This window comes from Musca autumnalis, unplaced genomic scaffold, assembly GCF_047663935.1.
Source record: "Musca autumnalis isolate F117 unplaced genomic scaffold, ASM4766393v1 scaffold_2, whole genome shotgun sequence".
Lineage (NCBI taxonomy): Eukaryota > Metazoa > Arthropoda > Insecta > Diptera > Muscidae > Musca > Musca autumnalis.
In genome coordinates, this window is record NW_027411755.1 from 5,486,349 (window position 1) to 5,513,239 (window position 26,891).

Here is a 26,891-nt window from a genome sequence, read left to right on the forward strand (position 1 = left end):
TTGGGGAATATAATCCGACTAATATGCCTCTTTCTCTCTGGGACCCCCATAAGCAAGCAACATTTTGTGACCATCCGATCAAAATTTCGACCTGTAGCGTGATTTCAAAAAAATGGAAGAATTGGATGCATTACCGATTATTGTGGTATCCCATTGTTTGACCACCTTCGTCAACCTAATTTACACCAATGTAAAAGTAATATTGTCTTCTTCCATTGACTGGCTTTGCCGTTGGAATAACACTGTGCAACATTTTTAAGGTGATCTTTTGCAAACAATTTGAACTGAGTATTTTTCGAAAGTACAGACCCAAACGACAAGAAACCCTAGTTGGGTTTTGTTGTGTCAGATCCAGCTCGGATTTTATGGCCACATCTAAACATAGTTAAATATTGAGTTTTTAAATAAATTCGGGGCTATATCTCTGAAACCAATGCGAATATTCGTCTGACCTCTGAAGCAAATTTGTAGATAAGAACAAGTATAAAATATTTGGAGAAATAATGAACTCGAAAAACTACATTTATGGCCTCAAATTTCAAAATATATGCAAAAATTCCACAATTTTTATACATTTCGCACCGTATCTCCAAAACCGTTAATTTTTTCTGAATATTTTCTTTTGGAAAAATAGTCCCTGGAATGTAATACACAACTCTTCATGTCTCTATGCCGTTGTTTTCAGCACATTTTTCAACGACGATTTAATAAAAATGTCAATAATATAGTGAAATCCGAAATGCGAGAATGAACTGTTGGTGTGAACTGTGTTTGAAATACGTGCTGTAAAAGATATGATGCAAAATACCGCTGAAACAACGTGAAGCAAGCATTTTAGAGTTTCAGAATGTTCTAAAGAATAGTTGAGAACTTTATTCGGAAGATTTTTGCAAAAGGTTACTTGGTTCAACTCCCAATAGTTTAGGCGATACTGACCAGAATTTCAGCAATTATGTAAAATTTTCCATATTTTATAGATTTTGATGACCTAGATGGAGTTTTTCTTATGTGGTTTTTTCAAAAGATAAGTTCTACTAGTTTAGGGCTACAATTTGCTTAAGACAGCAAGGCCAAATTCCTAATCGTTTCTGAGATAAAGGCCTGATCAATGCAAAAAAGTGTAAATTTAGCCCGGTTTAGATGAGGCCATAAAATCCGAACTGGACAAACCCCTAGGAGGGTTTTTAAAGCCTAAATGTGTACTTTTAAAAAATGCACACTAGAAGTTGTTTGCATTTTCAGTGTTGCATAGTGTAATATAAACTGTATTTATTTGCTATGCGATACCATAGACAGCGGAATTGATGTTTTTTTTTAACTCAAAAAGGGAAAAATCTGATATTCTTATGTGATTTTTTAAATATGTTTCGACATTTTTGCATATTAAATTTCGCAGCCTGTCAGTGCGTTTTGTAAACAATACTCTCTGTACAAAAAGGTATTGAAGTTAAGCCAAGGTAGGAATACTCCAGACAGAAAATATCATATTTTCCTGAACTTGAACTTGAAATTTTGAAAAATATGCAAAATCAGCAGCAGTTATGGTGTTATGTTATGTTCTCCGTTGAATTTTATGTTTCGAGCACCAAACTTTTTTCGCCATTTCCCCTGGGCACGGTGCACCTTGTTTTATGTGATGGTGTGTTCTTTTCCTTTGGTAGTGCAATGTTTCGATTATATGACCGTAGAGCAAATCAATCAGTCAACGTTTGCAACTTGACAAACGCAGTTTCAAGTCCGGTGGTGTTGTAGAAGAATAAGCCAAAAAGGAACGATCCTTGGAATTTGAAAATCAAAGTAAATCGAACAGTTATTGAAACAAAAAGTTTTCATAGTATGTGTATTTATGGCTTTGAATGATGATGTGATTTGTGAAAAAATAGAACAAACTGACATTTAGAGATTGTGTTTGTGTTTAGAGATTGTGGCATCTCAACAGGTAGCAGCTATATAGTACTATAAATACTTGGATGTCATATAACAATTTGAGAAGTGCCTTTTCGAACGATTTGGTTTAGCATAATCTTGACGTAGTTGTTGTGTTTTTGCATGTGACTTAAGTCACAATTATGATGGTGCAAAGTTTGTGTGTGCGTATCTTTAAAGTGCGTGTGCATGATGGGTTACGATTTTCAATGACCCTTGAACAAGAAATGCCAACAATGATCATTTCGCCAAATAAAATAAAAGCAATACAAGTAAAACAAATTATCACAAATCACTTTGGGTACTTTATAGAGGATCATCAGCATCAGCTTTCATCACTTGGCAAATACTGGCCACAACGAGTGGGTTTGTTGGTTGGTTGGTTAGTCACACCACCCCTCTCAACAAATTTGGTACTTAGTCTTCTTTGGGGATATAAAACTTTCCCCCAGAATGTTGTTGGTATAGGTACACGCCTTTATATAGCCCCATAGAACGGTACCTCCCGATTTTCAGTATTTTGAAGGATGTGGCCTCAATATTTTACCGAAATGGCTGAAATTTGATCTTCGTTGGGGGTATAAAACTTTCTCCCCCGAAATTTGTTGGTACCAATTCACGCCTTCATATAGCCCCGTAGAACGGTACCACCCGCTTTTCGGTATTTTGAAGGTTTTAGCTTCATTATTACACCAAAATGGCTGGAATTTGGTACTCATTTGGGATATAAAGTTTTCCCCCAGATATTTGTTGGTAAAGGTCCACGCCTTTATATAGACTCCATAGAAGGGTACCTCCCGATTTTTCTGTAAGATAATGCGGCTAAAACCTGAAAAATTCCGAAAATCAAGAGGTATGCTTCTATGGGGGGTATAGAAAACGTGTTCCTATACTAATAATTCTTTTCTGGAATATTTTATAACCCCATAGAGGACTAAAGAACAAATTTCAGTCATTTCGGTGGGATATTTATGTCACAACCTTTAGAATTACAAAAATCGGAACGTACTATATGAAGGCGTGGACCTATACCGACAATACCCCCAACGAAGACTAAATACCAAAGGTCAGTCACTTCAATGGATTATTGTGGCCATAATTTTCAAAATACTGAAAATCGGGAGGTACCGTTCTATGGGAGCTAAATAAAGGCGTGGACCTATAACGACAAATTTCATATGAAAATTTTTATACCCCAATTGTAGACCAAATATAAAATTTCAGGAATTTCAATGGAACATTGAGGCAAAAAACTTCAAAATACCGAAAATCGGGAGGTTCCGTTCTATGGGGGCTATAATAAGGCGTGACCTGTACCTACAAAGTTATGGGGGACACTTTAATACCACCAACGTATACTAAATAACAAATTTGAGCTATTTCGGAGGAATATTGAGGCCACAACCTTCAAAATATCGAAAATCGGGAGGTACCGTTCTATGGGGGCTATATGAATGCGTGCATTTCGAAGGAATATTGAGGCCACAACCTTTAAAATACCGAAACTCGAGAGGTGCCGTTCTATGGGGGCTATTTAAAAGCACAAAATTCTAGGTGAAAAATGTATACCCCAACCAAGATTAAGTACCAAATTTTAGTCAATTCGGTGTAATAATGAGGCTAAAACCTTCAAAATACCGAAAATCGGGAGGTACTGATCTATGGAAACTATATGAAAACATGGACCGATATAGCCCATTTGCAATACCAAACATTCTAGCAGTAATAGAAACTTCTATACCAAATTACAAACATCTTAAATTCAACAGACGGACAGACGGACATGTTTATATCGACACATAATTTAATACTGATCAAGAATATATCGCTCATTTACTCAAAGATTGGTATAACTCAAAAAGTGCGTTTTCTGAGTTAGCAAATTTCTATATTTTCTACTACTTCTACTTCATCTTGTGCCAAATTTCCACGCCGATTTCTCTAAAACTCAACGAGTTACAGATGATTTACTGTAAGTATGGCAATATTTCACAACATTTTTTATTGAGTTTATGAAGCACTAAAACACTTCCAATAGGCCGGGACGATTTGTATGGAAGGAAAAAACCCTTAATGGCCACTTCGCGTTTCTTATTCCTGGGATTGAGCTGAACAAAAAAGTCCACTAGACCATAGGTGGTCTACGGCGAAAATCGAGCCCCCCGATTTTGACTTTAAATTTTATATCCACGTTTTTTGTACATTTTGGCATATAACAACCAAACCATTGTGATTTTCGATCCAACACAAAGACAAAATTTGTAGCCAAGACAGTAATTAAGAACTCTCTAATACATCACAAAAGCATTGGAACGCTCCATCAGACAGTTTTGGCCTTGAGAAGGTGCAAACTTTTCGAAAAATGCCGATAAATGGCACTGTGCTACAAAAGTTGACCAGAAAAATATTCAAGCGTTCTGATGCAAAATTACATATATCGCGTTGGGATCCATGGACAACGATAACGCCATTAGTTCATTTGTGTTACTTCGTCTTATTTTTTTATAACGGTAAAAGTAGTGAAAATCTGGGTTTCTTACATTTTCAAATTTAAACGGGCATATCTTCTTTTCACTCCTTGTCCCCTTGGGATTATTATGGAACATATTTTTGTATGTAATCCACTTTTATCCGTTCACTCAATGCCAAATAGTTCGCGTAATACGAAAGGTACAATTTTGTGTGCATTTTAGTACTTTTTGTTACGAACACACCTACACTTCAATAGGAACCCTCACTCAGAATTTGAAATGGTACAAATGGTAAAAATGTTTATACATTTAACTAACCCTCACCCAAAATTTCAAGATTCTAGCTTACGCCGTTTCACCTGGGCATTGATTGTCAGTCGAACATTATTGCTCAGGTATTAAGATACGAGTTTGAGGCAGTTATGAAAATAGGAGTGAATGAGATACGAGAATATATATTTATTAATATTTAGAGAACCGCGACAATATATTGAGATAATAAGTGGTTGGGGCAATAAAACACAAAAATAGCAATCGTTTGATACAAAAAAGTCAAAATCGAATTTTTTTAAGATACGAGGTTGAGGAAGTAAGGCTTCGATATACTTTATAGGGTCCCCGATGAATATTTCGATGTGTTACAAACGGAATGACAAAGTGAATATACCCTTCATATTATGGTGGAGGGTATAACAAGTACGTGCCAGATTAAATGTAGCAAATAAAGTACGAACAGATACAACACGGGAGTTGGACATCGGCAAGCTGCAAACACGACAGATAGCCACAGTATATTCCACTCAACTAGCCCAATTGCTTAATGAAAGCACTCCTCATCCCGATAACATATCAGCGCAATGGCAAAGCATATCCCACTCCATGCAAACAGCCGCAAAATCCATACTTGGATACCAAAGACCTCAACTAAGGAATCCATGGTATGGTCAGGAGTGTCGTGCTGCTACCGAAGAGAAAAATGCAGCATATAGGGCTACTCTACAGTCAATAGAGTGCGTAGCGCACGAGAGGGGTATCGGAAGAAAAGGAGAGAGGAGAAACGTATTTTCCGCAGGAAAAGGAGGGGAAATGGAAAAGCGGGGGTGTGAAGAAATCGAGATTAACAGGGATCCGACAATTCTACCAATGTGTGAATCATCAAACTGTTGACTTTGTTACGGGCAGCCCATCCTGCTATAGAGACCATCAAGGTAATCTGGCAACTGACTTAGATAGTGTACTCAGGAATACAAAGTACAAATTAATTGTATTGGTATTAATCAGCCACTATAACTTAACCATTTATTAAACGATTTCAATAAAAATAAATATATTTTTTTCACCCATGTAAAAGGAAAAAGGATTAATAGAAATCCGTTGTGAAAGAATATGTTATGACCGTTTAAATGTTCACTACTTTTATCGTTATAGAACAACGAATCGAAGTATTTTCGTTGCCCACGGACCTCAACACGATAGAATTGTTGCATCAGAACGCTTGAATATTTTTCTGATCAACTTTTGTAGCACAATGAAGGAGCGTTTCAATACTTTTGCGATTTTTGTCTTAGTGTTGAATTTCATTTTTTTCATTTATTTTCTTATAATTATGCTTTCATTGCACTTACCAGTAAATTCAAATATTTCACACGATACTCATATTAGCTATGTCAATGAATGCACTGCACTCAACTAAACATATCTATTACCACTTCTGCAGTCAAAGTGTGTTATTTTATATTTTGATGTTATTACATAATAATTAGACAGCGGAATCTTATGCAAATACATATACATATGCTTAGGATGGTCATAGAGACAATCTGATTAGATAGAAACTCGTTTTACCACAAAATAAAACGAATTAAGCCCAGAAATTTTGACATATTTGCATAAAATTAGCATATGCAAGGATTTGCTTAACCTACGAAAGTATTATTAATATTATCGAGGTTATAATTAACTTTGTCATTGCGTTTGCAAGTGATCGATATATTCGTCGGATGCCCTATAAAGTATTCTTGATCAGCATACAAATCCTGAACCGGCCATTGGTATTTAGTCTTCTTTCGAGCTACAAAACGTTTACCCAGAAATTTGTCAGTACAGGTCAACGTGTTGATATAACCCCCATAGAACAGCACGCCCGATTTTTTGCAGTCAAAAATCTAAAAATCGTAGCCGACTTTTGTCTGGAGGGAAAATCAAATCGCATAATCGATTATCTTGTGATCGATTTTGTAGTTTGGACTTGGCGGTTTTACACTTTTGGCGGTTTTACAGTTTCAAAAGAAAATTCGAAAATCGACGAATAGTCGATTTTCTGCGGTTATGAAAAAGTCGAAGGTCGAGTTTTAAGACAACTGAGATAATCGCAAAACCGAAAAATCGCATTTTAGTTTTAGACCAAAATCGAAAAGTCGAAAAATCGATTATTGCTTTCCATTCCCTATTCCTAAACCATCGCCAAAATCTCGAATGTATTATAAAGTCGATCAAGGAACCGACAAAATTCGGACGCTATAAGCGATAGTCGTTATAAATGGTATTAATTGAACAACATAGTGATTTATGGGTATAAATATGTTAGTTTTTGTTTAAATACATGCAGCTTTCCTACTTTTTCGTATAAGTTTTAAATCTAAAACAGATCTGCGCTTTTTAAGGCTTTCCAAAACGCTGTATTATACCCTATACCACTATGTGGGGAGGGTATTATAAGTTAGTTTTGGCCAAAAAGTTTGTAACGCATCGAAATAATGGTCGTAGACCTATACTTATGTATACCAAAATGAATGTCTCGAGGAGCTGAGCCGATCTGTGTATGTGTGTCCGTCCGTCTGTCTGTCCATCTAAACCTTGTTATCACGCTACAGGTCGCAATTTTGATCGGATCGGCACGAAATTTTGGATGTTGATGGGGGTCCCTATTGATTTTGGTGATGGTCGGATTATATTTAGGGGTCGGAAAGGGCAAAAAACTTAGGTGGATAAAAAGACAACGTTTTTCCAAAGCGAATATCTCAGCTTCTATATGGGGTATACCAAAAGCAAAATGAAATGAGGTACAAACTATATTTATCTGTGTGGTCCAATAATATTAGATATCCATGGCTTGCTCTGATAGCGTAATTTAACTTTAAATTAATAAAAATAAGAAATTTTAGTAGTAGTTTACAGTTGCTTACAATAGTAGTATTAATTTTGTTGCATTTTGTCAGTTAAAATTTAAAGATCAATCACAATAGAAAACGCTATGAAGTCATGACAAATGTAGAAAAGCTTTAAAAGTGTTAATATTGAGGGTTTGGAAATTTAATTACTGATATGTACATTTCTTCAAAAGTAGAAGAGCTTCCTTCCTATAAAACTTCTGTCAATAGAAGATCTATATCAAATAGCTTAGAAAGAAAATATTGAGGAAAATATTACAGAAAAGAATCATAAACAGGTATTCTACCTTATAGAAAAACTTCAGTGCCGTTTTAAAAAGTTCCGTCTGCCATTTCCCCACTCCGCACAGTCATAGTTCGCATTAGAGGTGGACGCGTGTCGTGCCGTGAGTAGTGCGTGTTCGTGCCTTCTCGAAAAACGCCCTGTTTCTGCGTGAATGTGCATAAACATTTTGGTCCGTGTTCGTGCATGTTCGTGCCGAATTTTTTAGGCACGCGCCCATCTCTACCCCGCATTCAACAACCATACTCCGCTTTTATTTAGTTTTCTTCCTCAAATGAGGTCGTATCTTAGTTGTTAAATTATTCGAAATGTAAAATTAAAAAAAAAAAACAACAAAATATGTTTTATTAACTTATTTTTTCTTTAATATTTTCTTTTCAGTCAATTTTTAATTTTTTCCACAGTTAGTGTTGCGGTATTTTCCCGGGAAAATTCCAGTGCCTTGGGACACATAATTTACAAATAAAAGTGAAGAGAAAAAACAACTTCAAAAATCAGTATGAATTGGTTACGATTTGGTATATTGATGTCACTGCTATGCCTCGGCCAAATGGCGTCACTGTCTTTAGATCCAAGTAAGTCAAATACCACGAAATAAAAAGAAACCCCATCCGAATTAGAGGTACTTGGGAATGAGAAATATTGAACCCATTTTCAACGCCAAAAAGTCCCCACATATGTGATTTGTTTGTTTTTTTCATTGTAGGGGCCTCATCCGAATTTGAGCAACACATCAAGAATGGCGACTGTGTAATCTCCATACGAGACTTATGGTTAGTAATCCTGTCATAATATTATCGACTAGTTTTATTTTACTCAATTTAAGAGGATTAAATCCCTGCAAATTACAATTGTAAAATAATAAAAATTAAATTACAAACTAGCAAAAGTTGAAGAGAATTGATTTAAAAATACATACCTACATGCATATATTTTCCTCTATCCCACTCTTTTCAGGACCCGTCGCGATTCAAACAGCCTCTTCATGATCGAAATTCCCATGCTGAAATATAAAATGTATTTTTTCCTGGATGGCAAGAAACATCGTGTGAATTTGAGAATTGGTACTGATGATGCATGGAATTTGTTGCATTTCGAAACACGCCTGATTAATGAAACCACTGCCATTCGTTCGTTGGCACTACATTTCCATCAGAATCGTATCTCCCTATTGGTCGATTGCAAGGTGGCTTCAGCTCACGAAATTGAAATAAATCTTACAGAGCAATGTACTCTAACGCATTGTCCCAGAATGATGTTGGTAAGTTTTGATTTAAGATTGGAACAATATTGATGAGGTGCAAGACTACTTAAAACGTGTCCATGCCATAATAGCGGCCTTTTTTAAAGTGTGGCTTACAGAGGAAATTTTAAAATGAAATAAAACCTATTATATATGATTTACTATAGAAGATCTCTTGAGGGGATATTCTACTGAAGAACGGGTTTGTCTGAAGTTGTTCTATAGATGGAGGACGTCTTAGAAAGATATTTTATATAAGTTCCTCTTAAGAAGATCTCTTGCAGATAGAAAATCAGTTGAAAATATAGGTACATAGAAGGCATATTAAGATAATCTTCTATGGAAAGCAGGTAGAAGATGTTTTATAGGTAGAAACACACTAAAGGAGACCATCTATAGATAGAAAATTCAGTGAAACAAAACATAAAATATTTACATAGTCCCGGTCTACACCAGCGTGAATTTCATTAAAAAATTTCATGAAATTAGGCGTTCTTAAATCGAAGTCCTCACTACAGCAATTTTATAATTTTACTCTTCTATGGAAGTCGATCTAGAGTCGTATATTTACACAAAGTCAAAAACTTCTAATAGGGTTTTTACATTTGCACTTAAAACAGGTGTTTTAGGATTTTACCTCATTTATTTGACAGATATTCTATGGAACTGACAACTTAAATGACGCATGTTTTATAAAACAAGTTAAGTGTAAAATCCGTTTAAGTCTTCTTTTTAACATTTACTTCTATTTTAACTTCTATAAATTCTTCCAAATTCAAACTTCTCTTTTTACAAAACTTCTAAATAGCGCTTGCTTTTAAACAGGGGTGCCAATTTGGTGGTTTTCCCGCGACTTGTGGTGATTTTTGACGTACCAAAAACCACTGTTTAAGCAGGAATGTCAACTGTGTTAAGGTAAAAATCGCTACAGACCTATGGTGCGTATGTAGCTGTAGCGATTTTTTACCTCGGAATAGTTGGCATCCCTGCTTCTAAACTTCTTGATGGGGCAACTTCACTACGTTCGCTTTGTTCAATTTGCTGTGTTCACTAAACTGTCCCTGTACATCTTCAACTAAGTCGTATGCGTCTGTCAGCTGTATTCAGCCAGTCTTTAATATACAACTAGAGGGCGCAATGTTAATGACTGAGTACCCATTCCTACATACATATAGTATTGTTTTGTTCCTTTACTTTTTTAATGGTAAAAGTGGTAAAAGAGAAAACTGTCAAATTTGCTCTCTCATGAACGGTTTTACCAGAAAAGTAAATGAACGAAAAAATTTTAGATCTGGCAGCCATTGGTAACAAAAAACAAAAAGAAATATAAAAATTAAATTTTCTTCTTTTATATTAAAGTTTTTAATTTTGTTTGTCAGCTTTCGCTTTTTTCTTTTGGTTTTGTTCATTTTTCTTTATTGTCAAATAATCGTCAAAAATGTCGAAAAATCAGTTCTACCATTTTTTACTCGAAGAAATTTGTCTGGTAGCCTGTGGTAGAAGAGAAAGCCATTTTCGATCTATCTCCTTTCTCTCTTAAAAAGGGCTTCCAGTTTTACCACTTTTAAGGAACGCTTTTCAGGTTAAAAATGGTAACAAATGGTAACCTCAGGTAAGTAAAGGAACACAACTTATGTGCATAGACCAAGATCTATTTAACCGGTCACCGGTAATGAGCAACTCTATATTGACCGAACATTTTACAAGCTGTCAAAATGGTTGTTTACTTTGTCATATAATTCATTCACAATGACAACAAATTTGACATATTGAAACCCAGCAGCTGGTCATTTTACACCATGTTATAATTTCGTCATGGCATAGACTACATCTAAAAGATACCTTCTTTATATAGAAAATCTCTTATGACGACGGACGATCTCTTATCTATATAGATTTGAATTTTCAATTAATAATTTATATATGTATATTTTATTTTCAGTACCGTGACCTTAAATATCCCTTACATATTGTTGGCAATTTTGATGTAGCAAATTGTCTAAAGGAATTGACTCCCCGAAGCGATCGAGTCATATTGAGGAACGACATTTCTGAAAGAGGTAAGTAAATCTCTTAGCAAGTGGAAATACTCTTTTATGTGTAGGTAAAAGGTATGGCTGTTTTTTATTATTATTTTTTTTTTAATTCATACTGTTTTAAAATATAGATTGCTATCGATATTATCGTTAAGTTGTCATCACCATTAATTTGGAGATGAAAATGGCGGAAATGTCAATGATTTTCTTGAAATTTTGCGCAAGTAGTTCACAGAAATGTAAAGGAGAATAAACAATTGCTTTTATTTTATAAAAAGTATAAAAAAATACATTTTACTTTGCCGAAAAATGTGTAGGTGTGACTACGGCCTTACTTTCTCATACAAACATAACCGAAAGGCAGCGAAATTTCTATTTATTTGAATGAATTTCAGGTTAGGTGTTTTTTTACCGATAATATCGATAGGCTAACCTATCTATCGATATCGATTTTTTAAATAATAATCGATATAATGTAGAATCTATAATCGATATTACTAGAAGGCAATTTTCAAGTTTTAAATAAATCAATTGAATTGTTTCTCTGGCTGTATAAGATGTGGCGTCGTCTTGTTGAAACCACATGTCCTCCATATTCAATTCTTCAATTCTAGACAAGAAAAACTGATTATAATATCACGATATCGAACACCATTGACTGTTTGCGCTTGGCCTGCCTCATTTTCATTAAAAAAATTTCCAATGTCCCAAAAACTATAACACCACCAGTGACACGTTGAGGATGCATTTGCTGCTCGTAAATCATTCGAGGATTTTCCTCACCCCAAATGCGACAATTCTTCCTATTGACGAAGCCATCACGATGAAAATGGGCCTCGTCACTGAAGATGATTTTATCGGCAAAATCAACATTTTCATGTTGTCTCTCCAATACCCAATTAGCGAACTCCCTTCGCTGTCCATAGTCAGCTGGCTTCTAACCTCGTACGTTCGACTAGCAAACAATAAAAATTGGTCAAATGTCAAACAATGACACTGCGAATGTCGTCATACCATCTCTAAGGAGAATAATCATCTGTAAAGCTTGAAGCAGAAAGCTGCATCTTTTCCGCAAAATAAATAAAGCATGGTTACAGACCGCCTGTGTCTATAAAGTTAAACTAAGTGTTTCATTTAACCTACACCACCAGTTTTCTAATTGCAACACGTAAGTATCGCCTGAATACTTGTTGTGTTGTCTATATTCACTGAAGTGTTGTTGTTCGTCTTTGGACAACAATTAATTTCGGTTCTAAGACTACTCTGTAGATTTAGAACCCCTACAAGTCTATACGCCTGTATCGGTACTTGTACATCCTTTATTCGCAAATCCTATATTGCTATATTCCTATATTGTTGCACATTTTCTGTTTATATAAATGTATTATTTTTGTAATTTTTTTTGTTTCGTTTCAGACGCCATCGCAAAATCCTTAAATGATATAACGGTTTCGGTACAAAATCTTCGCACAGATATGACCTACCATGTCAAGGAATTTTCCTATTTGCGCAATCTGATTGAGAAGTACATCATAGGAACCGAAGGTGGCAGGATTAAACAGGCAACATGTCGTAACGATAATCCTTGCTATCCAGGTGAGTAAAAGATAAAATAAACACAGATTATGTCTTAAATGAACAACCCCATAGGCAGAGCCTCTAGTGGTGTTGATCATTACTTAATACAACTCGTCCTTGTAATGCTTTTTGGCAACCTTGGCGGCTGTGTTCCAATCTCCACAAGCCATCTGTTTTTCTGGATGTCCCGGGATTTCCTTTCGGGGTCCCAGTTTTTCCAGGTGATTCCGTGGGCGAGATATCCTTCTCTCCCGCCTCTAGCTGCATAACAGTCAATATTTTTTAAGTTTTCGACCATTTGTCAATGCTTGTTGATGAACAGACATGACCAAATCAAGGTTGATTCTGTTGTCGAGATATCCCTCTCTCCCGGTTCTAGCTGCATAACAGTGAATATTTTGTAAGTTTTCGGCCATGTGTGAATGCTTGTGGATGAGCAGACATACACATCAGCATGGTCAAGGTCTAGCAGCCTTCCTTGCATGCCGCAGGAGTTTCCCATCGCACTGTTCATTATCAGGTCCATTACGATATTACTAGACAGCGGAATCCTACGCAAATGCATATATGGTTCGGATGGTCGTAGAGAAAATATGATTAGACCGAAACTCGATTTATCACAAAATAAAACGATAGGCCCAGAAATTTTTGCATATTTTGCATGTCGTGCATATTTTGACATATTTTTACATATTTGCATAAAATGAGCATATTGCAAAAATATATACAAGGATTTGTGGTCTAAATATCGCACCGGAACGACTGAAATTTGGTGTTTAGTCTTCGATCGGACTATAAAACTTTCGACCTGAAATTTGTCGGCATAGGTCCATGTCTTCATATAGCCCCCATATAACGGTACCTCGCGATTTTCGGTATTTTGAAGGTTGTGGTCTAAATATCCCACCGAAATGACTGAAATTTGGTATTTAGTCTTCGTTGAGGGTATAAAACTTTCCACCTGAAATTTCTCGGTATAGTTCCAAGTCTTCATATAGCCCTCATAGAACGATACCTCCCGATTACTTGTATTTTGAAGCATTTCTGGTATTTGGAGCCTCAATATCCCACCGAAATGACTTAAATTTGGTATTTAGTCTTCGTTGGGGGTAAGAAACTTTACACCTGAAATTTGTCGGTATAGGTCTACGTCTTCATAAAGCCTCCATAGAACGGTACCTCTGGATTTCTGGTATTTTGAAGGTTCTGGCCTCAATACCCCACAGAAATGACTGAAATTTGGTATTTGGACTTCGTTGAGGGTATACAACTTTCCACCTGAAATTTGTCGGCATAGGTCCACGTCTTCATATAGCCCCCATAGAACGGTACATCCCGATTTTTGGTATTTTGAAGGTTGTGGCCTCAATATCCCACTGAAATGACTGAAATTTGGTCTTTAGTCTTCGTTGAGGGTATAAAACCTTCCACCTGAAGGTGGTAGAACGGTACCTCCGGATTTCTGGTATTTTGAAGGATTTCTGGTATTCGGGGCCTCAATATCCCACCGAAATGACCTTAATTTGGTATTTAGTCTTCGTTGGGGGTAAGAAACTTTACACCTGAAGTTTGTCGGTATAGGTCTACGTCTTCATATAGCCTCCATAGAACGGTACCTTCCGATTTTCTGTATTTTGAAGGTTCTGGCCTCAATATCGTACCGAAATGAGTTAAATTTGGTATTTGGACTTCGTTGAGGTTATACAACTTTCCACCTGAAATTTGTCGGCATAGGTCCACGTCTTCATATAGCTCCCATAGAACGGTACCACCCGATTTTCGGTATTTTGAAGGTTGTGGCCTCAATATCCCACAGAAATGACTGAAATTTGGTATTTAGTCTTCGTTGAGGGTATAAAACTTTCCACCTGAAATTTGTCGGTATAGGTCCACGTCTTCATATAGCTCCCATAGAACGGTACCTCTGGATTTCTGGTATTTTGAAGGTTCTGGCCTCAATATCCCACCGAAATGACTGAAATTTCGTATTTGGACTTCGTTGAGGGTATACAATTTTCCACCTGAAATTTGTCGGCATAGGTCCACGTCTTCATATAGCCCCCATAGAACGGTACATCCCGATTTTCGGTATTTTGAAGGTTGTGGCCTCAATATCCCACCGAAATGACTTAAATTTGGTATTTAGTCTTCGTTGAGGGTATACAACTTTTCACCTGAAATTTGTCGGCATAGGTCCACGTCTTCATATAGACCCCATAGAACGGTACATCCCGATTTTCGGTATTTTGAAGGTTGTAGCCTCAATATCCCACCGAAATGACTGAAATTTGGTATTTAGTCTTCGTTGAGGGTTTAAAACTTTCCACCTGAAATTTGTCAGTATAGGTCCACGTCTTCCGATATTTTGAAGGTCATGTCTGTGGATATACATTTGTTTATTTTATTGATTTGTCTGAAGAGAATTTTAAACAGAAAAATTGTACACACAAAAATTTTTGTGCCTATATTTGAAATATTTGTTGCATAAGAAAATATGTAAAATACATCAATTTTGCATATGCAAATGTTTATGCATTTTGCATTATTTTGCATATATCGTATGTTTCGATTGCCAAAAATAGAGGTTGGACCAAAAATAGAGGTTGCATAAAATTCTGATATCTAGATATTATAGAACAGTCGGGAGAGAACACATCCTTGTCTTAATCATGCATGTATGCTGATTTGATCGCTTAGCTGCGGTTCGTGACATTATCATACATTAACGAGGTTAATTAACTTTGCCGGTATTCCATTGCAAATCAATGCGCCCCTGATTGCATCGTGGAAAATGCTGTCGGATGCTCATTCAAAGTCGATAAATTCCATATGCAGCTATACAGGGGATCTACATTCAACCGACTGGTCTACAATTACACACAAAGTATTCACGTGGTCATCGCACGATCTGTACGATTATATATCCACACACGTTTTCTTGCGCTCCTTTTGACGGTACAATTGCTGCATTGTCCGATGATAGACATTCTACTTCACACGGAGCACCTCATTTAACTGATCTCATTTTGTTGTTTTCTTTTGCAGGTGTTAAATGCTATGATACTCAATCCGGAATTAGGTGTGGCCCTTGTCCACTGGGTATGGTGGGTGATGGTAAAATATGCCAACGACCTGTAACCTGTAACGATCGTCCCTGTTTTGAGTAAGTTAATATGCATTTTGTAAAAAACGAGTTCGAAAAAAGTCATCATTTAAATTGTTTGGTATTGAAATTTTGTTTTTCTATTTTTTGTTTCTTTCAAACAGCGGCGTTCAGTGTCACGATACAGTACATGGTGCCAAATGTGATTCTTGTCCCTTTGGCTTTGAAGGTGATGGACGTAATTGTAACCTACAGCGTAGTCCTTGCTTAAATAAACCCTGCCCTACTGGTGAGTTCGTTTAAATAGAAAAATATCTTAATAAAGGATTTTTTATATCTACGTGGGTAACTACCATGTATCTTACATAACATTTAGATTGTTATTAGTGGGTAAAATATGTAGAAACAAGTAAGAAAGTATCAGTCAGCTGTGCTGCCGGATATATACCCTCAGGCTACGACCAAAAAACAGGTTTGCTTTATAATACGATACGTGTCTGAAACGAATTTCGTCCAAACATGCTTGGGGTCTAAAACCTTTATTTCGATGAGGCACATTTTTGGTCGTATCAAAGTGCTAGCTCAAAGCTAAGGGTATAAATATTGGTAGAAAACAAAATTCCCTCCAAAGAGGTACAACTTAACTCAGGAACAAAATTCGGACTGTCAGACGGGGCGAAAAACTTCCGATTTTGAGCAGACGTGTCTGCCATCCTAAATTTGCTTTGCTGAGCTTTGCAGAGAATAATTCAATAAAAACAGTTCGGCTTAGTATATTTTTTTGTTAAAATTGCTTGTTATGCTTCTATGGCAATGACATGCTTTTGGGAGAGCGAAATTTACTTGTCATTGGTCCAATTAGCCAAAGTGTCAAATTCATTAGTTTTCATATTTTTGCTAATAAACCAATCACCATCCCCACTACATATCGAAGAACATAAATATTTTCCTTAGTAAGATTTTTTTGCAAACCTCCTTATCCATGCACTTTCCTTCTTTACAGGCTCAAAATGTATTGACTCTATGACCGCGCCATACTATCATTGTGTCTCGTGTGGTCTGGGAAATATATTTAATGGTACAAGCTGTGTAGATGCCAATGAATGTGAATTGTACAGGCCCTGTGATATATTGACGACTTGTGTTAATCTAAGTCCGGGCTTCCGTTGTGAACCGTGTCCTGAGGGTTATGAAGGAATGCATTCTTTGGGTAAGCTATCTTTAAGAGAATTATAAATTAATATTTACAAATTATTAAAACTTGTTCGTTTACAGGTTACTATGCTCCAGAATGGACAAATACTAGTCAACCTCAAACGTGTGCGGACATTAATGAATGCGAAACTGGTGTTTGCGATGAGAGTTCTTCCGTGTGTGTGAATACCATGGTAAGTCTTGTATTTAATTTGTTAAAATGTCTTTCGATTGAAGCTTGGTAATTTTCCTCAGGGTTCCTATCAATGCAACTGCCGTAAAGGTTACCAACTCAGTGACACCGATTGTATTCCTATCGTTTGCCCTCATGATTATTGTGACAGAAATGCAAAGTGTTTTCTTTCAGACGATGATACATTTCACTGTAGATGTAATAATGGTTGGGCTGGCAATGGCCACGTTTGTGGTCGTGATCGAGATTCGGATAGTTGGCCCGAGCAACAGCTTTCCTGCTCTGAGCCCCATTGTAAACAAGACAATTGCCCCCTCGTGCCGAATTCAGGGCAAGAAGATTTCGACAATGATCGCATTGGCGATGTTTGTGATGACGATGCGGACGATGATTCGCTAACCAATGATAAGGATAATTGCCAATTTTCATATAATCCGGATCAATTAGATGCAGATAATGATGGTGTGGGTGATGCCTGTGACAATTGTCCATTTGTATCAAATACCAAGCAATTGGATTCTGATGGTGATGGCATTGGTGATATTTGCGATAATTGTCCTAGAGTTTCCAATCCATCACAAGATGATCATGATGAGGATTTACTGGGAGATGCCTGTGATGACGATATTGATGGAGATAAGGATGGTGTCCAGGATAGTGAAGATAACTGTCAAAAGATTATCAACGCTGATCAATTGGATACGGATGGGGATGGAAAGTAAGTTGGAAGTAGGCTAACTTTATTTTGATGCTTACAAATACACAATTTTTTTATTTAATTAGCGTAAGTACATGTATGATATTAATAAAGCACATGTAATAATTTTAGCGAATTATTTAAACATTTATAAAATCCTTACAATTAGTTTTTTGGAATGGAAGTTCTGTGCTTTGCTTGTTCAACAATGGTAATCATTGTAGCTGCCAAAATGTATTGTACAAGAATGAACAAGTCTAGCATTTGGCTCCAATGCCGCTTGCAAAGTGTGTTCCAATTTGAGTTTCGCTCTGCTTATGTACTACTTATGAGAAGCGAGAATAACATCTTGTATGGTATATAAAAGAAAAAAGTTTAAAAATGTTACTATTCAAATATAGAGGGCGCACTTCCATTTTATATTTTAGAAGTAGGGTTGTAATTTAATACCCTCAGCATATATGCTAACGAGGGTATATGCCTCATCGAAATAACGGTTTTAGACCCCACGTATGTTTGGACGAAATGTGTTTCAGACAATTTGGAGTCGATTTAGCAATGTCCGTCCGTCTGTCTGGCTGGCAGGTGCGCACGATAGCTCTCGAACGTATGAACCGATATGGTCCAAAATTTGGCTTTCGTAATATTTTGTACAAACTTAGTTTAGGTTCGAAGATGGGTTATATCGATCCACTCCTTCCAGTACCTCCCCCACAAAAGTTTGAAAATGTTCGGAAAATGTGTGCGTACGATAACTCTTGAAGGGAGAGACCGATTGGGTCCACAGTTTGCAAACCGTGAAATGTCTACCAGACTTAGAAAAGGCTTCAATATGGACTCAATCGGTCCACTCCTTCAGGTAAATCCCACACAAAATTTCGAATAAGTTCAGTTTAGGTCCTGCTCTCGAATCGCTTTGATTTTTGTTGTAGCAACTAGTATTCACTACCCCCCATACGACGGTACAAGTTTCATCAGGGGGTTTAATTGTTGTCTTATTAAGCGAAGGTCATTTATTTGTGAGAGTTTTTACTTTATTGAATTAATTGAGCTTATCATGACCTAAGGAGTTTTGTATTGAAAAAGTGACATCTAGCGAAGTCCACACACATCCACACACGTTTAAGCCAGCTCATCAGGAATGTTCGCACTGTTTATAGATAAGGTGCAGTTTACGCATTGGCAGATGTACTTGAAAAATACAAGGGCGACATTACTGCTAACAGGAAATACGTTGTAGCGGGAAGGCGTCACAACAACACCTAAAGGTGACGCACTGTATTATAGCTGTCATGACACAAAGCATGAGTTTGGTCGTAGGGGTAAAACATCTGGTCTCCAGCTTCACCCCAGTGAATGAAAGACTAGCTACAATTCGATTAAAACCAAAATTCTTCAACATCAGCTTTATTTGCGCTCATGCTTCCACTGAAGACAAGGACGAACAGACCCAATATATTTTTTACGAGCGCTTAGAAGAAACTTGTGACCGTTGCCCTGCCCATGACATTAAAATTAAACTAGGCGATTTTAATGCCTAAATTGGAAAGGAGAATATCTTTGGCCCAACAGTCGGGAAATGCAGTCTCCACAGTGAAACATCTGACAATGGTATGAGACTGATAGACTTTGCAGCTGCAAGAAACATGGTAGTTAGCAGTACCATATTTAAGCATCTCGATATTCATAAGGCACCTGGCTGTCGCCAGATCAAAAAACAAGAAATCAAATTGATCACGTTGTGATAGATGGAAGACATGCATGAAGCGTGTTGGATGTACGATCGTTCCGAGGGGCAAACATAGACTCGGACCACTACCTTGTTGCAGCAAAGGTACGTACCAGAGTAAACGTAGCAAACAAAGTGCGAACAGACACAACACGGAAGTTGGACATCGGTAAGCTGCAATCACAACAGATATCCACAGCATATTCCGCTCAACTGGCCCAACTGCTTAATTAAAGCACTCCTCGTCCCGATAACATATCAGGACAATGGCAAAACATTGCCCACTCCATGCAAACAGCCGCAAAATCCATACTTGGATACCAGAGGCCACCACCAAGGAATCCATGGTATGATCAGGAGTGTCGTGCTGCCACCGAAGAGAAAAATGCGGCATATAGGGCTACTTTACAATCCGTAGCAACGCGTAGCACACGAGAGAGATACAGGGAGAAAAGGAGAGAGGAGAAACGTCTTTTCCGCAGGAAAAAGAGAGAGATGGAAAAGCGGGAGAGTGAAAAAATCGAGATGTACAGGAGCCAGAATGAAGTCCGAAAATTCTACCAAAGATTCAAGCATCAAACTGATGGCTTTGGTACAGGCACATCCTCCTGTAGAGACCAGCAAGGTAATTTGGTAAGTGATACAGATAGTGTACTCAGGATATGGAAAGAACATTTTTCAAAACTGTTGGTATCCAATTGTAGCGAAGTCGACGAAGATACCACAGATCCAATTCCAGAAGATGGTAGAGAATGTATACCACCCGGCCAAGATGAGGTAAAGACAGCAATAAACCGGCTGAAGAATAATAAGGCAGCAGGAGCTGATGGCCTACCAGCCGAGCTGTTTAAAACCGGAGGCGACACACTGATAAAGTGTATGCATCAGCTAGTTAGCTCCATCTGGCAGGAAGAACGCGTACCCAACGATTGGAACCTGAGCATCCTGTGTCCCGTCCACAAGAAAGGAGATACGACTTTATGCTCCAACTATAGGGGCATAAGTCTTCTCCCTGTCGCATACAAGATAGTGTCAGGGATATTGTGCGAACGACTAAAGCCCATGGTCAACGAAATAATTGGACCATACCAATGCGGCTTTAGACCTGGCAAGTCCACCATTGACCAGATATTTACCCTGCGCCAAATCCTGGAGAAGACCCAAGAGATGCAAATCGACACCTACCACCTTTCTGTCGATTATAAAGCAGCCTTCGACAGCCCGCTACGTTCCAAGGTATTCCAAGCAATGTCTGAATTTGGTATCCCCGCAAAGCTCATTCGGCTTTGTAAAATGACTCTAACTGACACAAGATCTTCAGTTAAAATAGGAAAGAACCTCTCCGAAGAGTTTTGTACCAAAAGAGGTTTCAGGCAAAGAGACAGCCTTTCGTGTGACCTTTTCAACATCCTGCTAGAAAAGGTTATACGAGAGGCAAACGTCAAAAGAAGTGGCACAATCTACACCAATAGTCACATGTTACTTGGTTATGCTGATGATATAGACATCATGGGACGATCAGTAAAAGAAGTAACCGATACCTTTATGAAGGTCGAAGAAGAATCTGCTAAAGTGGGTCTGGCTGTAAACGGCGAGAAGACCAAGCTGATGGTGTCGACGCGCAATGCGTCCATTGAGATCGGACCAACTGTGGAAGTTGGATCCTATAATATTGAGGTAGTAAAAGACTTCGTATACCTCGGCACCGCCGTAAACACAAGAAACGACATCAGTTGTGAAATAAAAAGAAGAATTGTATTGGCCAATAGATGCTACTTTGGCTTAGGTAAGCACTTTAAAAACAAAGCCATAACTCGTCAAACAAAAATAACGCTTTACAAAACACAGATACTACCCGTGCTGGTGTATGGTTCCGAAGCCTGGGTACTTGCGCAAGCAGATAAGGCAGTGCTTGGCGTGTTTGAGAGAAAAATTCTTCGAAAGATCTACGGACCGATCTGCGTTGACGGTGAATATCGACGTCGTATGAACCACGAGCTGTATCTGCTATACAATGACATCAATATAGTTAAACGTATCGAGATGCAGCGATTGCGTTGGCTAGGCCATATAATAAGAATGAGCGATGATGAATCCGCTAAAAAGGCGTATAAATTCGAGCCACATGGCGGTGCACGCAGAATTGGCAGGCCAAAGAATAGATGGCGCAAACAAGTGGATGATGAGATGACAAGGCGCGATATTCCAAAAAGCGAAGCACGAAACAGAGAGAATTGGAGATCTTTTCTTAGTGCGGTCTATGGAACAAATGTTCTGTAATGGGCCAGCTAAGTAAATAAGTATAATAAATTGCATACGCTGCCGCCATTACAACGGTACAAGTTTTTTTGGGCGCACTTTAGGGCTGAGAAAATAGCCCTAAAGTTATAAAAACCCCTATGGAACCATGAAAGTTTCACTTCACACAGTCTGTGGGTATATCTCTGTTGGCAAAGTCGACTGATACTTTTTTTACTTGTTATATGTTAGACAACTAGGTGTAGTACGTTTATAGACCCTTTCTGAACGAAAGGGTGCTCTGAAAGAAATTGTGCATCTATAGACACTTTCTGAAAGAAATGGTACTTCTAAAAAACTTTTCTAAGAAAAAAGGGTAATTCTAAAGACCCTTTCTGAAAGGAATGATGCTTCTATAGACGCTTTCTGAAAGCAAGGGCGCTCTATATGCCTTTCCTGAAAGAAATGGTGTTTCTATAGAACCTTTCTGAAAGAATGTGTGCTTCTACAGACTCTGTCTGAAAGAATGTGTGCTTCTACAGACTCTGTCTGAAAGAAAGGGTGCTTCTATAGACCTTTCCTGAAAGAAATGGTGCTCTTTATCAACCTCACCATCCTAATTAGAGAACATTTGTTCTGGCGCTTAATGTAATAAAAGTTCTATTTTGATTTGTTTGACAGATGTTGTTATACATTTTATGTTAAATTAATTAAAATAGAGTTATTTATCACGATAATAATTGTTAGTATAAACACACTCAATCATCCCAAGGTTAGATTATAATCTTAAATCTCATCTTCACTTCCTTATAGGGGCGATGTTTGTGATGATGATAAGGATGGCGATGGCATACCCAATTACCGCGACAATTGTCCCTTGGTGAGTAATCCAAATCAATTGGATTCAAATGGTAAGTCACAGGCATATCCCTACTTATCTACGAAATGCAACATTTATCCACTCATATCTTCCTTAAAGGTAATGGCAAAGGTAATCTATGTGAATTTGATGAAGATAATGATGGCATCCCAAACCTACTCGATAATTGTCCAGACAATTTCATGATTCATTCCACTGACTTTAGTGACATACGTGCAGTTAGTCTGCAACCCGAAGGAGATGTTCAACCCAATTGGGAAATACATGCAAATGGCTCAAAAATTACACAAAGCCTGAACAGTTATCCTGGACTGGCAGTGGGTCTTCTTGCATTTGATGGAGTGGATTTCGAAGGCACATTTTATGTCAATGACGAATCCGATGATGATTATATCGGCTTGATTTTCAGTTATCAAAGTAATCGTAAATTCTATATTGTAATGTGGAAAAAGCAGGCTTTCTCTTCTGAACCGAAGTTGCAACTTAAACTAATCGACAGTACAACTGGGCCTGGATCCATGTTGGTCAATAGCTTATGGGATGCGAAAAGTATGAAAAATCAAACGCGTCTTTTATGGCAGAATCCCATGGGTTGGAAAGCAAAGACATCATATCGTTGGTCCCTAATGCATCGTCCAGCCATTGATCTGATACGTTTGAGATTGTTTGAAAACGATCGCATGATCTTGGATTCGGGTAATGTTCATGATTCCACATTGAAAGGTGGTCGACTGGGAGTGTTCTGTTACTCTCAACCAAATATCATATGGTCGGATTTGAGTTACAAGTGTAATAGTAAGTAACCTATCGATTGAGCAAGAATACCATTAATTAATCAAACTTTAATTACAGCTCGTGTACCAAAATTTGTTTATAAAGAGTTAACGTTCTTTTGGAAAAAGCAATCGAAAGTTAATTTAATGTAACTTCCTTTTAAATACGTGTTTGAAGAAGACGAAAATCGTCACTCATTTTCTTCCCCACATAATTTATGGAGCTGACCATTCGGAAACCACCATAATTTTTATTTTTAATGTTCAATATTTGTCTTTCTTCAGTATATTCATTTATTCCTTATGAATTAAAGTTTTTCATATATTAATCACATCATAATTAATAAACATTAGCTTTATTCATTTGAGGGAGGGGAAACATAAAGGTACAGTTCTCTTTGAGAACCGTACCCTAAATCATCTGATCATTCTATTCTTTGTAGAATATTTTGATGTTAAAAACTCTCATTTTGTGGTACTTTTAATAATAAAATAAGGATGAAAGGAATATGCAATTAATTGAGTTAAAAGGACCAAATGTTTTACAAAAAGAATCTCCAATCGATTCGACTGAAGTCATGCCATCTCAAAACGAAGCTAAAATAACGCCAAAAAGATGTATAGAGCTATTTTCTCAAGCATTATAGGGGGACAAACTTGACCTATGGCGGAACTATCCTTTTGGGTTCTTATTAATCTCATTAAGGGCCTTTATCTTCAAAGGTAATTTTCCACCACACAGATCTTGAGTTCCAATTGTTATTAATGGCATAAGTTGGGCGGTCTCTGCCAAAAATAGCTGCGAAATGTACATCATATCTCTCATCAATACCGTATAACAGTACACGCAGAAAAACTGGAAGACGAGAACGAAAAACACGGTATTCCAAATTGAAGATGTAAAACGACAAATTGAGAGGAATAAAAAAATTTTATTAGTTCGGCTTATAGTACAAATGGTACTTTTGTCAGTTATTGAGGGTCATAAAAAATCAAAAGCATCTCACCACTTTCACCCCTCTTTTACACGCTTATTTGATTGATCTTCCTGGCTTTTGGTACGTTGAAACAATGTTGTAATTAAACACAATCTGTAAATGTATTTTTTTTCCTATTTTTTTTCCACAAATCACAATCATAGGAAGCGATAAACACACGTATAAGGAAAATATGTTTTTAATTAATTACAATTTACTTAGATTTTCAAATTGTAAGAATTGCTAGTTTTTCTTCTTCTCAAAACCACCAAAAATTAGACAGCCTTTATCAAGTCGCAAACGATGACTGGTGATTGATCATCACCAACTGACCAACACTCATCAAAGGAAAAGAACGCACAGCACACAACTGCACGCCTACATAAAGACGGTGCTGCACAAGGAGCATAGCGAAACTCGAAACTGCAACGACGAACCATTTCAAATGCAACTGTCACAGTTATTTCTCCGTGTGTGCGGGAGTATATGTAAGTGGGGGTATCACTAGACAGCGGAATTTGCATATCTTTCAAAAATTCAAATAAACAAAAAAAAATTGAAAAAGATTTCGATTGGTTCAGCTCAACTTCAACGAGAGATTAATAAGATTAATATTAAAAATGATCTTCGCCTAACATACAAATTTGATATCGTGGAATAATATGCAAAAAATTGTCAAAGGGTGCTTCTATAGACCCTTTATGAAAGAAAGGGTGCTTCTATAGAAACTTTCTGAAAGAAAGGATGCTTCTATAGACCCGTTCTGAAAGAAAGGGTATTTCTATAGACCCTTTCTGAAAGAAAGGGTGCTTCAATATACCCTTTATGAAAGAAAGGGTATTTCTATAGACCCTTTCTGAAAGAAGGTATGCTTCTGTAGACCCTTTCTGAGAGAAAGTGTGCTTCTATAGACGCTCTCTGATAGAAAGTGTGCTTCTATAGACCCTTTCTGAACGAAAAGGTTCTTCTATAGACCCTTTATGAAAGAAAGGGAGCTTCTATAGACCCTTTATTAAAGAAAGGGTGCTTCTGCAGACCCTTTCTGAAAGAAGGGATGTTTCTGTAGACCCTTTCTGAGAGAAAGAGTGCCTCTATAAAATCTTTTTGAAAGAAAGGCTGCTTCTATAGACCCTTTCGGAAAGAAAGGGTGCTTCTATAGACCCTTTCTGAAAGAGAGGCTGCGTCTATAGACCCTTTATGACAGAAGGGGTGCTTCCATGGACCCTTTCTGAAAAAAAGGTGCTTCTATAGACCCTTTATGAAAAAAGGGTGTCTCTATAGACCCCTTCTGAAAGAAAGGATGCTTCTATAGATCATTTCTGAAAGCAAGGGTGCTTCAATAAACCCTTTATGAAAGAAAGGGTGCTTCTATATACCCTTTATGAAAGAAAAGGTGCTTCTATAGACCCTTTCTGAACGAAAGGGTGCTTCTATAGACCGTTTCTGAAAGAAAGGGTGCTTCTTAGACCCTTTCTGAAAGGAACGGTGCTTCTATATAATCTTTCTGAAAGGAACGGTGCTTCTAGAGACCCTTTCTTAAAGAAAGGAACGGTGCTTCTAGAGAACCTTTCTGAAAGAAAGGAACGGTGCTTCTAGAGACCCTTTCTGAAAGAAAGGCTGCTTCTATAGACCCTTTCTGAAAGAAAGGCGGCTTCTATAGACCCTTTCTGAATGGAAGGGTGCTTTTATAGACCCTTTTTGAAAGAAAGGCTGATTTTATAGAATTTTTTGAAAGAAAGGCTGCTTCTATAGACCCTCTATGATAGAAAGGGTGCTTCTATAGACCATTTATGAAAGAAAGGGTGCTTCTATAGACCCTTTATGAAAGAAAGGGTGCTTCTATAGACCCTTTCTAAAAGAAAGGGTGCTTCTATAGACCCTTTCTAAAAGAAAGGGTGCTTCTATAGACCCTTTCTAAAAGAAAGGGTGCTTCTGCAGACCCTTTCTGAAAGAAAGGGTGCTTCTGCAGACCCTTTCTGAAAGAAAGGGTGCTTCTGCAGACCCTTTCTGAGAAAAAGGGTGCCCCTATAAAATTTTTTGAAAGAAAGGCTGCTTCTATAGACCCTTTCTGAACGAAAGGGTGCTTCTGCAGACCCTTTCTGAAAGAAAGGGTGCTCCTGCAGACCCTCTCTGAGAGAAAGGGTGCCCCTATAAAATCTTTTTGAAAGAAAGGCTGGTCTATAGAACCCTTTCTGAAAGAAATGGTGCTTCTATAGACCTTTTCTGAAAGAAAGGGTGCTTCTATAGACCCTTTATGAAAGAAAGGGAGCTTCTATAGACCCTTTCTGAAAGAAAGGGTGCTTCTATAGACCCTTTCTAAAAGAAAGGGTGCTTCTATAGACCCTTTCTGAGAAAAAGGGTGCCCCTATAAAATTTTTTGAAAGAAAGGCTGCTTCTATA

The 26,891-nt window shown here is 37.4% G+C and overlaps 1 protein-coding gene across 3 annotated transcripts; it reads left to right on the forward strand.

Annotated features, from left to right (window-relative positions):
- The first annotated feature begins 1,676 nt into the window (after nucleotides 1-1,676).
- Nucleotides 1,677-23,862, forward strand: LOC141393583 (cartilage oligomeric matrix protein-like). Of its 3 annotated transcripts, none has more exons than XM_073966740.1 (14): nucleotides 1,677-1,797; nucleotides 8,232-8,425; nucleotides 8,557-8,623; nucleotides 8,808-9,111; nucleotides 11,036-11,153; nucleotides 12,546-12,725; nucleotides 15,753-15,870; nucleotides 15,975-16,099; nucleotides 16,814-17,020; nucleotides 17,086-17,198; nucleotides 17,260-17,915; nucleotides 22,675-22,772; nucleotides 22,841-23,536; nucleotides 23,594-23,862. In XM_073966740.1, exons 2-14 carry the CDS (start codon nucleotides 8,350-8,352, stop codon nucleotides 23,665-23,667), a joined length of 2,832 nt encoding a protein of 943 aa, XP_073822841.1. In that variant the 5' UTR covers nucleotides 1,677-1,797; nucleotides 8,232-8,349; the 3' UTR covers nucleotides 23,668-23,862. The 3 variants fall into 3 exon arrangements, with proteins under 3 accessions (XP_073822841.1, XP_073822842.1, XP_073822840.1); XM_073966741.1 differs by having other exon boundaries at nucleotides 1,701-1,834; XM_073966739.1 differs by lacking the exon at nucleotides 1,677-1,797 and adding an exon at nucleotides 1,874-1,939 and having other exon boundaries at nucleotides 23,594-23,745.
- The last annotated feature ends 3,029 nt before the right edge of the window (nucleotides 23,863-26,891 follow it).

What these genes read in the sequence shown, in the direction of transcription:
- LOC141393583 (XM_073966740.1), top strand. Translation starts at nt 8,350, where the DNA reads ATGAATTGGTTACGATTTGGTATATTGATGTCACTGCTATGCCTCGGC. An exon ending in ATTGTCCCAGAATGATGTTG is followed by an intron (nt 9,112 to 11,035) that starts GTAAGTTTTGAT and finishes TTTTATTTTCAG; the next exon opens with TACCGTGACCTTAAATATCC. An exon ending in TTTGAGTTACAAGTGTAATA is followed by an intron (nt 23,537 to 23,593) that starts GTAAGTAACCTA and finishes CTTTAATTACAG; the next exon opens with CTCGTGTACCAAAATTTGTT.